At 41.0% G+C, this 14,719-nt stretch overlaps 1 protein-coding gene across 1 annotated transcript in view; it reads left to right on the top strand.

Moving 5' to 3' along the window:
• Positions 1 to 14,719, top strand: part of TNRC6C (trinucleotide repeat containing adaptor 6C) — a 1,532,250-nt gene that overhangs the window by 687,702 nt on the left and 829,829 nt on the right. Inside the window, exon 7 of the mRNA XM_053709646.1 lies at positions 12,585 to 12,748. Coding sequence (XP_053565621.1) covers positions 12,585 to 12,748 — 164 coding nt within the window. The remainder of the gene's footprint in view (positions 1 to 12,584; positions 12,749 to 14,719) is intronic.

Here is a 14,719-nt window from a genome sequence, read left to right as displayed (position 1 = left end):
TGCACAGTAATAGTCACCTGCACACACAGATATCCCCCTAAAATAGCTATAACTAAAAACAAACTAAAAACTACTTCCAAAACTATTCAGCTTTATATATATATATATATATATATATATATATATATATATACTGTATATATATATATATACACACATAAATACATATACATATTTAGACATGTACAGGTAGCCCTCAGTTTACGCCGGGGTTAGGTTCCAGAAGGAATGGTTGTAAATCGAAAACGTTGTAAATTGAAACCCAGATTATAATGTAAGTCAATTGGAAGTGAGGTTCCAGGCCCCTCTCAAAATTGTCATAAGTAACACCTAATACATTATTTTTAAAGCTTTGAAATGTAGACTTTAAATGCTAAACAGCAATATAATCCTAATATAATAATCACACAACACAGAATATATAATTAAACTAAGTTAAATGAACAAAAACATTTGCTAAACAGCATTATAAACCTAAACAAATAATCACACAACACAGACTTCACTTGCATTTTTCAGCAAACAGTTCTTTCTATGCATTCCAATCTGGACTGATTTATAGACAGGAAGATCTTGTTCCTTTAAAATCTGCTCGATAGCTCAGGTCTAGTTAAACTGATTAATTTCAGCTTGCTTGGCTTTGCTGCAACACAAGCGGACAGCTCCACTTACTGGCTTGTTTAATAAATGCACTGCTTCTCAATGCTTTTCAATAGCAGTCACATGACTGGAAAAAAGGTTGTTATTCTGATACGGTGTAAATTGAACTGTTGTAAAATTAGGGCCACCTGTATATGTATGTATCTCAATTTTAAAGCCCTTTAAGGCCTGACTTTTTTTTTTCTAACACCTGAGGCCTCATGTCTTTGAGCCCTTATAACTTTTTTGTGCAATATTTTTTTAGATGGTGTTATGAGTGTAAATGTACTCTGTAATGTATTTTGATGTGTTATATGATGCTTTTTTTTTTTAGCCAGAGTTCTGAGGATGCGATATCCCGGACTAACGTCAACTACAATTGCGCTCAAGCAATCACGTTTACTCTAAACTTGTAATACTTGCGCAAATACCCGCAATAAACCCCTTTTCTTTCCAATGGCATGGAGAGTCGTCAAATCCATTCTAATTACTAGTGGGAATTCAACTCCTGGCCACCAGGAAGAGGCAAAGAACACCCCAGCAGAGCTGTTAAGTATCACTCCTACTTCTCATAAACCCCCAGTCATTCTTTGCCTTATACATCAGGAGGATATGCGTAGATGGTGTCTGAAGATATTTAATCCTTTAATGGGTATTTTTCCTTGGAAGCAAGGATTGGGGCTATGTTGTGTCCATGTAATACTCTTTAGTAAGAGTAATAGTGGCTTTTAGCAGTTTGAAGATGGCAAGGTTGTCCTTTCTAACACTTATGCTTAAACTGTTATAGAAAACCAGGGTTGTTTACTCAGTTTTTCTTACAGGTCCCTGTCAGAGGTTGTTTACTCAGTTTTTCTTACAGGTCCCTGTCAGAGGTTGTTTACTCAGTTTTTCTTACAGGTCCCTGTCAGAGGTCAGCTGAGTATGTCATACCTGAGAAGCCTGCCCTACTGCTTGATCCACAGGTAAGTGCTTTCTCTTCTAGGTGAGAAGGATTCAGCACTATTTAGGATAATTCCTCAAAGTGGATGGTTATGGGACTAATTTATCTTTCATGTAAAGATAGGATTAAGGTCACTTATCAGGGTACTGTGGCTGCTAGGGGGTTAATGTAACTATTGCTGTGGGTACTATTACTCACGAGGCTGGCTAGAGAGTGGTTTAATTAGGGCTATTATTGTCCTCTTCATGTGTTTTTATGTGGGGTATATTTATTTTGCTGGGTACACTCGTTATTTTTTGTTTTAATATAACTTCCATATTTTGTATTTGTTGAGCGCAACGGAACGCATGCTTTTTCTGTGGCGCAGTTAAAATATATTGCGGTCATGTGACCGTCCTCCACTCTTCCTTTCTACAACTTTTCACTGGCAAGCCGATTTGAAGAGCAGAGTTTAATGCGACTTTCCTTTCAAAGTTAATTTGATCCGGACAGTCTGTGGATCAAAATTTTTGGCAGCTCAGTGAAATTGGTTTCCCTGATAATCGGGTGATCTGAGAAAGTCTGCAGCTGTTAGTGGGATTCACTGCTGGTCACCTGATCGGTAAGACTTCAGCAAGACTGAGGTGTAGAAGTGCAATATATTTATTTCAGTTGCTACTTTGTTAAATAGGATTTATTATTGAGATCTTGTTATAATCTTTGGATCTAAGATAATTACTTTTGGGACCCAATTGCTTATACTTATGGACCCTGATGCAAACTCAGGTATGTCTTTTGACAAATGCTTATATTGCTTGGAGGCTCAGATTATCCCTCCTGTGCAGTTTTGCTTCACTTGTTTAAATAAGACTTTATTATCTAAAGAAAAAGATACCCTTTCTGAGACATCTGTCTCTCAGGATAATGTTGTCTGTACTATGCCCTTCAGTTACTCTCAACTAGTTCCTGGTGGAGTATATTTACCAGAAGATTTTTCTGGGCAGATAACTTCTGCTGTTTCTGCGGCCTTATCAGCCTTACCTATTGCTGGTAAGTGAAAGAGGAAATTTAAAAATGTATCTAATACTAAAGGTTCTGACTCCGCCAAAACTGCATTAGTTAGTTTAGCTCAGTTATCTGAGGAGGATCATTTCTCAGTGGCTTCTAAGGGCGAGAGCTCCGATTCTGAAACGGCTGTGGCTAGTACAGCCGATTCAGAGGAGGTTAACTTTAGATTTAAACTTGAGAACCTCTGTTTACTCTTGAAAAAGCTCCTAGCTATATTGGATGACTTTGTCTCGCTGAGACTCCTAAGAGGTCTAATAAACTTAAGAGTTTTTGATGTCAAACCTACCTTTGTGGAGCTATTCCCGGGTCCAGATTGCATATCTGACATTATAACTCAGAAGTTGGGACAAGCCGGGGATTCCTTTTTCCCTGTCCCCTGTTCTTAAAAAGATGTTTCCTGTTGCTGACTCTGTTGGTTATTTGTGACGCAACGTGCATAAGGTAGAGGGCGCTATATTCACTCTAGCCAATAGAACTACTATCCCTCTTGAGGATAGTTTCTCTTTCAAGGACCCTATGGATAAGAAGCTGGAAGCTTACTTAAGAAAGATGTTTGTTCATCAGGGTTTGCAATGGCAATAAGTTGCCAGTAATATGACTGTTGCTGGTGCAGCCTCTTATTGGTGCCACTCCTTGTCTGACCTAATTTCAGAGGAGACTACCATAAAGGAGATCCAGGATAGGATCAAGGCTTTAAAGCTGGCTAATACTTTTATCTGTGATGCCAGCATGCAACACTGGGAGCCAAAATTTCTAGCTTTGCGGTATTTGCTCGCAGAGCTCTGTGGCTAAAATCTTGGTCTGCGGATGCAACATCCAAGTCCAAACTTCTGTCTTTGCCTTTTAAGGGCAAAACTTTATTTGGTCCTAGTCTGGCGGAAATCATTATTATTATTATTATTATCAGGTATTTGTAGAGCCCCAACAGGTTCCGGAGCGCTATGAACATAGGTGGTTTATAAAAAACAATAACAGGGATCAAATGGGGAGAGGGTCCTGCCGAGAGTTGCATTGTTGTTGCCAGCTCTTATAAAGGTGAACTACAAATAGCTAGGCTTATAAGCTTACATGCTATAGGGCAGTGCTTTCCAAACTGTGTGTCGTGACACATTAGTGTGTCGGCAGCAGTGTAGGTGTGTCCCAGCTTTAGCACAAATTTTTTGGAATTTAACATTTTTATACATTTTTTTTTTTGTTTCTGACTTTCCACCTGCCTGCTATGCATATCACATGGTTGACACGTGATTGATACCTAGTGGGTCACAGATCATCTTAACCGATTGGTGCAGCTCAGCGGGAACTGAAACTTTTCCCATTGGCGGCACATTGGCTTCTGACTGCACGTGTAGTCTCCTCAATCGGCTCTTGACTGCATATTTAGCCAGTGAGTGGGACAGCAGTGTGTTTGCAGCACAGGCAGTAGTCAGCCGGACTCGCAGAGGGTGGCAGCTTAAAGGGCCACTGTAAGTAAATATTTTCTATGCCTGTTACTAACTAACTACCCCAAATACGCTTTTTATCAATAGCATTTCATTAACATATCTCTACCGTATATCAGAAATCTTGTCTGCAAATTTAATTGTTTTCCAAACCCACTCCATGGGTATCCTTTGCTCTGTACCAATCCGCTTACAATACCTAGGTTTCAAAATGGCGCTTTAAACACAAAGTTATTGGTTTAAGTATTTTGAACACGCAGTGCTGAAAATAGTGGGCAGGATAACGTGACATCATCGGCGAATAAAAGATATAAACTTTTAGAACGTTATGAAACTTAGTTTTGGAGAAAATATAGGTCAGTAGGTTTTAATTAATGTTTATTAACTTTAATATGTTAGTTGTTTAGCTTAAAAATTATAACAGAAAGTAATCCTTTAAACGCTGAGCTGAAGTCAGAAGTCAGTGGGTTTCTTTTTTTGCAGCTAGCTCCCAGTAGTGCATTGCTGCTCCTGTTCTTGATATATGGTTAGCGCTGCAGAATCTGTTGGCGCTCTACAAATAACTGATAATAATAATGGATAGGAAGTGGAAGCTTAAAAATGCTTGCTGATGAAATGTGAGTGTCTTTATCTAATATTACACCAAATATTCAGAAACTGTGTTCATCCCATCAACCTCATACAACCCATTAAAATAGTAGGTAGCTATTGGTGATATTAAACTTTTTGTTATTTCTTGCACATTGATACTGTTACTTGTAAATGCATTTCGTTATCATATTATTATTGTACGTGTCCGTATCTCTTAAAAAAGTTAGTTTAACCTCCTGTTTGCTAGTACAACTGAATTACTGTGTCGCAAAATGATGTAGGTCTAAAAAGTGTATGACCAAAATGAAAAGTTTGGAAAGCTCTGCTATAGGGTTTTAGGGGATAGCAGTGCAGATAGGAAGGTTAGTGTAGGTTGTAAGCGTCCCTGAATAGTTAAGTCTTCAGGGAGTACTTAAAGCTTTTAAAACTAGGGGAGATTCTTGTGCAGTGAGGCAGAGAGTTCCATAAGATAGGAGCCAATCTGGAGAAAGACTGGAATGTGAGGAGGTAACAAGAGAGGAGGAGAAAAGGAGATCATGAGCGGAGCGAAGGGGACGGGAGGGAAAGTATCTGGAGACAAGGTCTGAGATGTAGGGGAGAGCAATGCAATTGAGGGCTTTGTGTGTCAGAGTGAGAATTTTGTGTTTAATCCTGGAGGCAAGAGGAAGCCAGTGAAGGGATTGGCAGAGAGGTGCAGCAGATGAAGAGCGACGTGCAAGGAAGATGAGTCTGGCAAAGGCATTCATTATGGATTGTAAAGGAGCTAGGGAGACCAGAGATGATCGAGTTGCAATAGTCGAGGCGGGAAAGGATGAGAATTAAATCTTTGTTGTGTCTTGTCTAAGGAAATGTCTAATTTTAGCAATGTTTTTAAGGTGGAAGCGGCAGGCTTTAGCCAAAGACTGAATGTGAGGAGTGAAAAAAAGATCTGAGTCAAGTGTGACCCCAAGACATCGGGCATGTGGATTTGGGGTAATGATGGAGTTATCAACAGTTATAGAGACTAGGGGGGTGGAGATTTTGGAAGAAGGGGGGAAAATAAGGAGCTCAGTTTTGGAGAGATTTAGCTTGAGGTAGTGAGAGGACATCCACGATAAGATATGAGAGGGACAGTTAGTGACACGGGTTAGCAAGGACGGAGATAGTTCTGGTGCAGAGAGGTAGATTTGGGTGTCGTCGGCATACAAATGATAATGAAACCTGTGGGACTTTATTAAGGAACCTAGAGAGGACGTGCAGATTGAGAAGCGAAGGGGACAGAGGACAGAGCCTTGCGGTACCCCAACAGAAAGAGGTAACGGGGCAGAGGATGCCCCAGAGAAGCCTATTCTAAAGGTACGGTTAGACCAATAGGAAGATAACCAAGAGAGAGCTGTGTCACAGATGCCGAAGGATTGGAGGGTATGGAGCAAAAGAGGGTGGTCGACAATATCAAAGGCTGCAGACAGATCAAGGAGGATAAGTAGAGAGAAGTGGTCTTTTGATTTTGCTGTAAGTAGGTCGTTGGTAACCTTAACAATTGCTGTCTCTGTTGAGTGAAGGGGGCGAAATCCAGATTGCAGTTGGTCAAGGAGGGAGTTTAATGTAAGGAAATGGGATAGACGTGCATATACTAGCTTTTCAAGAAGCTTTGAGGCAAGAGGTAGTAGGGACATAGGGCGGTAGTTGGATAGGGAGGTTGGATCGAGAGAAGGTTTTTTGAGGATAGGTGTGACTAATGCATGCTTAAGAGATGTGGGAACTATACCAGTGCTGAGTGAGAGGTTGAAGATGTGTGTGAGTATAGGGGTAAGGGTAGAAGAGAGGGAGGGGAGTAGTTGTGAGGGGATGGGGTCGAGGGGACAGGTAGTAAGGTGAGAAGATAGTATTAGGGCAGAAACATCATCCTCTGTTACAGGGCAAAAGAGCTAAAATTATGGCTATGTGGGTTTTGGATGATTGTGAGCTTTTGAGGGAGAGGGAGACCGGTAGTATGCTGAGAGCTGATTTAATTTCTGATGGAGTCGATTTTGTTGTTGAAGTAGCTAGTCAAATCTTGGGCTGAGAGAAAAGTTGTTGTGGGAGGTTGGGGTGGGCGGATTATTGAATTTGGAGAACAGACGTTTTGGGTTTGAAGAAAGAGTAGAGTGGAGACGTAATGTTGCTTATATAGATTAAGGGCAGAATAGTAAGAGTTCAAAGGGAACTTATAGTTAAGAAAGTCAGCAGAATTCCGAGATTTCCTCCAGTGTCGCTCAGCAGTACGGGAACATCTGCGTAGGTACCATGTCAGAGGAGTATGCCAGGGCTGAGGCTGAGTGTATGTTTTCCGAGTTATGGTAGGTGGGACCAGGTTATCAAGGACCGATTTAAGATTGGAGTTATAGTGGCAGATGGATTCATCAGGACAGGAAAAGGATGGGATGGAAGAGAGAAGAGGTTCGAGAAAACTAGCGAGCTCTTGCTGATCTAATGACTTGATTCTTCTGTAAAGTTTAGTGTGAGGGGTAGAAGGAGGGAGAGTTGTAGGGAGGGAGGTGATGGTACAAGTGAGGAGGTGGTGGTCAGAAAGACGAAAAGGTGAGTTTGTGAAGTTTGAGATAGTGCATCGATAACTGAAAATCAGATAAAGGGAGTGACCATCTTTGTGAGTGGGAGAGTCAGTCCATTGTGACAGGCTGAAAGAGGTAGTGAGTTGCAGAATTTGTTTTGCAGAGGAGGCAGTGGGATTATCAACAGGGGGGTTGAAGTCACCGAGAATGAGGGCAGGGGTATCCGAGGAAAGGATATAGGGTAGCCAGGCACAAAGTGATCTAGAAATAGAGTTGCAGAGCCAGGGAGGCGGTATATGACTGCATATAGAGAGGGGAGAGAATAAGCGAATCATGTGTTTCGAATGAAGAAAATGTGAGGGAAGAGAAGGGCTGTATTTGTTGAAAGGTGCAACGAGAGGAATGTAAAATACCAACACCACCTCCTTGTCTATTGTCAGACCTAGGAGTGTGGCTGAAGTGGAGACCGCCATGTGACAGTGAGCAGAGTAAGCGGTGTCTGAAGAAGAGAGCCAGATTCCTGTGAGAGCCAGAATATTGAGAGAGTGGGAGATAAAGAGGTCATGGATAGAAGTGAGTTTGTTGCAAACAGAGCGAGAGTTCCATAGTGCACAAGTGAAGGGGGTGGTGGCTCTAGATACAAGAGGAATAAGATTAAGGTTACCAGAGCTTTGTTTTTGAAGTCTATTGAAGGGCACACATGGCTGTGCAGGGCAAGGAAGTTGTGGGGGACCAGGATTAGGGGAGATGTCGCCCGCAGCTAGTATGAGAAAGAGGGAGAGTGAAATGAGATGAGATGCGGATTTGCAGTAGTAAGACTGTTTTTGTGATGAGTTGCAAGGAGGAGAGAAAGTGTGTGAAGTTCATGAATACAAAAGTAAGGTGAGGTTAAGAAAGATGGGCTAATGAGCAGTGCAGGTGGTGAGGGGTAAGGAGTAATTGAGTAAAGTAGTTTGTTAAACAGACAAAAGGTGGCAAAAAGGAATATGACGATATTTAGCATTTTTACAAAATAGTCAAACAGTGTATAAAACTCAGTATTAAAACAGAACTTGCCTTATCCCTTGTGCAATCCTTGTATAATTTGTTGTGCCCCACTTATAAATGTTCACTTAAGAGATGTGAACTTACAATTTTGCTATCTAACCCAGTGATTTTTAACCTTTTTTTTGCCGTGGCACACTTTTTTACATTAAAAAATCCTGTGGCACACCACCATCCCAAATTTTTTTTAAAAATCACACATTGTAGCCTAATACTGCATATATATATACACATACACGCAAACACACACATACTGTATGTATTGTACTGTTATGCCATGCCTCCTACAAACTACCCCTGCACTGGGATTAAAAAACAAGCAAAGTTTAAAAAATATGTCACACTGTTGTCAGTCTGCCGTGGCACACCTGAGGATCTCTCACGGCACACTAGTGTGCCACGGCACACTGGTTGAAAAACACTGATCTAACCTACATTGCTAACCCCTGCACAGCTTTCCCCATAGCTGTGTAAAATTTATAGGCCACAGCATTCAGCTGAATGCAATAAAGTAGGTAATGACCTGATCAAAGACAGTCAAAGGGCAATTGGGAAAATTTGATTCAGGGTGAGATAAGTTAAAAAAAAACAGACAATAGAATTTGGGGTAGGAATTAAAACAAGTATTTGCAAGGTTTGAACATCACATAGATATAGGCAAGATATCAGCAGGGTAAATACATAATTAATTGTACAGATAAATGCAAAAAAGAGGCTTTAAATACAGATGACACAAAAACAGGGAGAAAGGCAGGATTTGAATGCAGGGACCCAATTCACATACCAAAAGAGAGGCTTGAAATACAGATGACACAAAAGGGCCACCAGAATTCTAATTTTTGTTCCTTTCGCAACTTCAAGGGACAGAAGCCTTCCTCTTATTCTTTCAAGACAGAGCAATCCAGAACTTCATGGAGGTCTAGTCAACCTTGGAGTAAAGGAAAACAATCCAAGAAACCTTCCGCTGAGACTAAGTCAGCATGATAAAAAGTAAATCTGGAAAAGAGTTCCCTGGTGCCAAACGCAAGGGTATGCTTTTTGGCTACAGTCATAGACCCACTGTCTTCTTGCTTATGTTCTTTCTCTTCAGTCCTCTATCCGTCCATCAGTGGCTCTGTGTATGGAATTAATTGTTCTGATGGTTGCTTCCATTGAAATTATACCTTTTGCTCATTTCCATCTGAGACCGCTACAGTTATGCATGCTCAGACAATGGAACAGAGACCACTCAGATCTCTCTCAGAGGATAGTCTTGGTTACCCGGACAAGAGACTCTCTGTCCTGTTGGATCTCTCAGGACCATCTATCACAGGGAACATGCTCCCTGAAAAAGTACAAGAAGACAGAGGGGCGCCTCATGTGTGGTATAATCAGATGGTATGATACAGAACAAACAGAATGGAGCCAAATGAGTACTCACATACTATTGAAGCACACCTATGTGCTGGTAGAGACAAGCTGCAATTTCAGATAGGTGTGACAGCTCACCCTCCAGGCAAAACTGTGTAGCTGGTGAGAGATTAAAAAACAAACAAAGAAAGCACTACATGTGCAGACTATTAAAGGTATAACCGGCAATATCTCTTAGATGATACAGATGGGTACTCACATACTCCTGTAGCACACTTATGTGCTGGTAGAGGCAGGCTGTAACTTTATGACAGGTGTAGCAGCTCACCCTAGATGTAGATTCTTGGTTGTGCAGGGGTGTAGGTCCCAGTGAGCAATCAGCAAAGGCAGAAGGTAGGAAAAGAACTCCACTCAGAGTACATTTAAAATAAAATGTAGCTATTTATTAAAAACAAAGATAAAAAACAACACAGCAGTTGTTTATGATGAGTGGATAAAAGGGTATACAGTGGCACCCCTCAAATGCAACGCGTTTCTCGGTTAGAACTGTTTCATCAGGCATATATTTTGTTGTTATAACATGCTCCCTGAGACCATCTTGGGAGATTGTGACCACAGATGCCAGGCTGTCAGGCTGGGAGCAGTTTTTTTTTTTTTTTTTAAAGGCTCAGGGTCCTTGGACTTGAGGAGTCTTCTCTCACAATAAACCTTAGAGTTGAGAGCAATCTTTAATGCTCTAGCAGCTTGGCCTCAACTAAGTTTAGTACGGTTTATCAGATTCCAATTGGACAGCATTACCTCGGTGGCGTATATCAACCATCAAGGAGGAACTCGGAGTTCCTTAACCATGAAGGAGGTGACTCGCATTCTTCTGTGGACGGAGTCTCACAATTGGGACAACTGGGAAGCGGATTATCTGAGCAGGCAGACTTTTCATCCAGGGAAGTGGGCTCTTCATCCGAAAGTTTTCTCAATGATAACAATCAGATGGGGACTTCCAGATTTGGATCCGATGGCATCTCGTCTAAATGCCAAGTTTCCAATATACGGGTCAAGATCAAGAGACCCGGAAGCAGTGCTGATAGACGCTCTGGCGGTTCCTTGGGACTTTGGTCTGGGGTACCTGTTTCCCCCATTTGCCCTCCTTCCTCAAGTAAAAGCTTGTATCAGACAGGAAGAGGTGTTGGTGATTCTAATCGCTCCTGTCTGACCTCGCAGGATCTCATTCGCGGATCTGGTGAAGATGTCATTAATTCCCCCTTGGAAGTTACTTTTGAGGAAGGACCTTGTACTTCAGGGTCCCTTCCTCCACCCAAATCTAGATTCTCTGAAGCTGACTGCTTGGAGATTGAACGCTTTGTGTTGGCTAGGCGTGTGTTTTCTAAGAATTCTAGTCGCAAGATTTACCATAAGGTATGGCGTAAATACGTTTATTGGTGCAAATCGAAGGGTTTCTCTTGGAGTCAGGTGAGAGTTCCCTGCATTTTGTCCTTCCTTCAAAATGACCTGGAAAAGGGCTTGTCAGTCAGTACTTTGAAGGGTCAGATCTCTGCTCTGTCTATTCTTTTGCATAAACGTCTGGCAGACCTGGCAGATGTTTAATTCATTTGTTTAGGCCTTGTTCAGAATAAGGCCTGTGTTTAAACCTGTTGCTCCTCCTTGGAGCCTTAATCTTGTTCTTAAAGTTCTGCAGCAGGCTCCGTTTGAGCCTATGCACTCTGTTGATAATAATCTGTTATCTTGGAAAGTTTTGTTTCTTCTTGCTATTTCTTCTGTTTGCAGAGTTTCCAAGCTTTCGGCTCTGCAGTGTGATACCCCTTACCTTATTTTTCATGCGGATAAGGTGGTCCTTTGCACTAAGTTGGGATTTCTTCTCAAGGTAGTGTCGGATCGCAACATCAATCAGGAAATTATTGTTCCTTCGTTTTGTCCTAATCCTCCTCAGAAGGAACGTCTGTTGCAAAACCTGGATGTTGTGCATGCTCTAAAATTTTATCTACAAGCAACTAAAGATTTTCGGCAATCTTACTGCCCTGTTCGTTGTTTTCTCTGGTAAGCGTAAGGGCCAGAAGGCCACTTCTACTTTTTCTCTCTGATTGAAAAGTGTTATCCGGTTGGCTTATGAGACAGCTGGACAATAGCCTCCTAAAATGAAGCTTCTGTGAAACAAATCTGCAAGGCGGCCACTTGGTCCTCTTTGCATGCTTTTTCAAAATTCTACAAATTCGATACTTTTGCCTCGGCTGAGGCTTCTTTTGGGAGCAACGTTCTTCAAGCGGCTCTCCCACCCTTTCATTCTGTGTCCTCTAGCGTGGGTATTGGTTCCCACTAGTAATTGGAATGGATTCGTGGACTCTCCATGCCATTGGAAAGAAAACAAAATTTATTCTTACCTGATAAATTATTTTCTTTCCTGGCATGGAGAGTCCACTACCCGCCCTTAATTTGATTTAATACGGACTTTTTAGTATAAACCTCAGGCACTTCTATACACTTGTGTCATCTTCTCTTTCCATATTCCTTCGGCTTAATGACTGGGGGGTTATGGGAAGTAGGAGTGATACTTAACAGCTCTGCTGAGGTGTTCTTTGCCTCCTCCTTGTGGCCAGGAGTTGGATTCCCTCTAGTAATTAGAATGGATTTGTGGACTCTCCATGCCAGGAAAGAAAATAATTTATCAGGTAAGCATACATTTTGTTTTCACTTGCGTGTATCTGCTCCACCTGTAATCTGGCCCTTTATTGGTTCAACTCCCTTGCATTCTATTTGGTTAGGATAAGCGAAAATGATTTGTGTGAGAGGTGTGTCAAACTTTTTTTTATGATGTTTGCTTAAACTTACACTCCAGGATTGCAGACATAATTACCTAGCTTTTAAGATCACCTACATTTTATCACAATATGGGTCTTTTCAGAAAGATTTCATAAGACAAATGTGTCCCTTGATAGGTATGTAAACTAGGATTCATAGACACATTTACACCTTCTGGTTTTATTTCCTAAGCTCCAAAATCTATGCAAGAAGGCTGGGGTGGCAGTGGAGAGGAGGTTGGTCTCACCAGCCAGTGGGAGGATGAGGAGAGTGATATGTGGAATAATGCTGCTTCCGAAGACAGTAACTCCTCTTGCAACACTTGGGGAAATGGTCCAAAGAAAGTACTTTTAAAGGTAAGTACCCCTCTTGTGTTAAGTTTTAGTAAATGCGTGGGTTAGAGAGAAAAAAATTGCACTTATAACTTAGCAGTACACCCCCGTCAAAGAAATATTAATTATGAAACTTTTTTATTTCCAGTTCAAGAGATTATTGGTGGGTATGGTGCAAAAATAAGTACTTAGCACATTAAGTTGAAATACAACTAAAAAAATTGCCTTTCCCTTATTCATTATTTATAGTGAGTGCAGTTAACAATTAAAACATGATCTTTATTATTTTTTCTTCAAATCATCCAGACATTTATTGTTATAAAATTATACTGATGTCTAGCAAACTACAATAATAAAAACATTTCAACCGGGCAGCTATTTGCATACTTATACTTACATAAACTTATATATGCAATGGACTATATAATTTCTTCTACAAGATATAACGAGTCCACAGATTTCATCCTTACTTGTGGGATTTATCCTCCTGCTAACAGGAAGTGGCAAAGAGCACCACAGCAGAGCTGTATATATATAGCTCCTTCCTTCCCTCCACCCCCAGTCATTCTCTTTGCCTGTGTTAGTAATTGGAAGAGGTAAAGTGAGGCGTTAGTTTTAGATTCTTCAATCAAGAATTTTTTTATTTTCAAATGGTACCGGTGAATACTATTGTCCTCAGGGAGAAATCGTCAGTCTGGATTCCCAAGAGGAATGAAGAGATCTTTTTTCTGCTCTGAGGTTGATGATCTTAGCAGACGTTACTAAGATCCATTCTGGTTCCCACAGAGCTTCTGACGGTAGTACAAGAAAAATCTTCAGTGTGGAGAACGGTGTCATGCTACAAGCAGCATTGAGGTATGCTCAATCTATTATTTCTGAGGAGACTTGTTATATCAGAACTGGCTGACATTATTCCCTGTAAGGGAAGGGGTAAGCAGTAGACCTATATGGATTAGGGTGTTTACTAAATTTCCTGTTTTACTTTTATTGATACTACGGTTATGTATCTTAATAAGGGGCTTGACACTGGGAGAGGGCAGCTGTGACACTTTATTTATTTAATATTGGGTGAAAGACCCTATGGATGAGCTAAGTGTGAGTGAAGGGGACCACATGTCTTTTTACAAACCGCTTCCCATGTGGTTAGGCAGACTGTTGATGCGACGTCCATAGTGGGCGAGGCCTATTTCGCGCGCTCAGACGCGCAGTTTCCTCTCTAGAAGGCAGCAGGCACTTGCTCCGGTGGGACCTAAGGTTGAATATCAGGTGCAGGGGCTGTTATTGTTGTTTAAAGTTTATTTTCAAAATAAAAATACTTTTTTAAAGACGATTTAGCTTTTTCTCATATGCTGCAATAATTTTTGGCAAATTTGAACTGTTCTGTGTAATTTTTTAGTTCTAAAAAATCGCTTTGGTCCAGTACAGTAAAATTGTTGCTCTTTTATTATTTAAAGGCGCAGTGCATTTTTTTTCTAAAAATTCTTTGAATCAATAAATAAGGTTAAAAACGACTATTGTGGCTATTGCTAGTCTGTTTAACATGTCTGAACTTGAGGAAACTCCTTGTTCTATGTGTTTAGAAGCCATTGTGGAACCCCCTCTTACTTTGTGTACCTCTTGTACTGAAAGGGCCTTACAATGTAAAAAGCATATTTTATGTAAAGAAAGTGTGCCTAAGGATGAATCTCAGTCTGAAGAGAATCAAGATTTGCCGTCTAATTCTCCCTACGTGTCAAAACCTTTAACGCCCACTCAAGCGACTCCGAGTTCCTCAAATGTGTCTAATTCTTTTACTCTGCAGGATATGGCTTCAGTTATGTCAACTACCCTTACAGAGGTATTATCTAAGTCAGTGTTTTTCAACCAGTGTGCCGTGGCACACTAGTGTGCCGTGAGAGATCCTCAGGTGTGCCATGGCAGACTGACAACAGTGTGACATATTTTTTAAACTTTGCTTGTTTTTTACTCCCAGTGCAGGGGTAGTTTGTAGGAGGC

Source organism: Bombina bombina, chromosome 1, assembly GCF_027579735.1.
Source record: "Bombina bombina isolate aBomBom1 chromosome 1, aBomBom1.pri, whole genome shotgun sequence".
In the NCBI taxonomy this organism is placed as follows: domain Eukaryota; kingdom Metazoa; phylum Chordata; class Amphibia; order Anura; family Bombinatoridae; genus Bombina; species Bombina bombina.
Note: the sequence above shows the minus strand (reverse complement) of the source record. Positions and strands in the feature narration are given on the sequence as shown.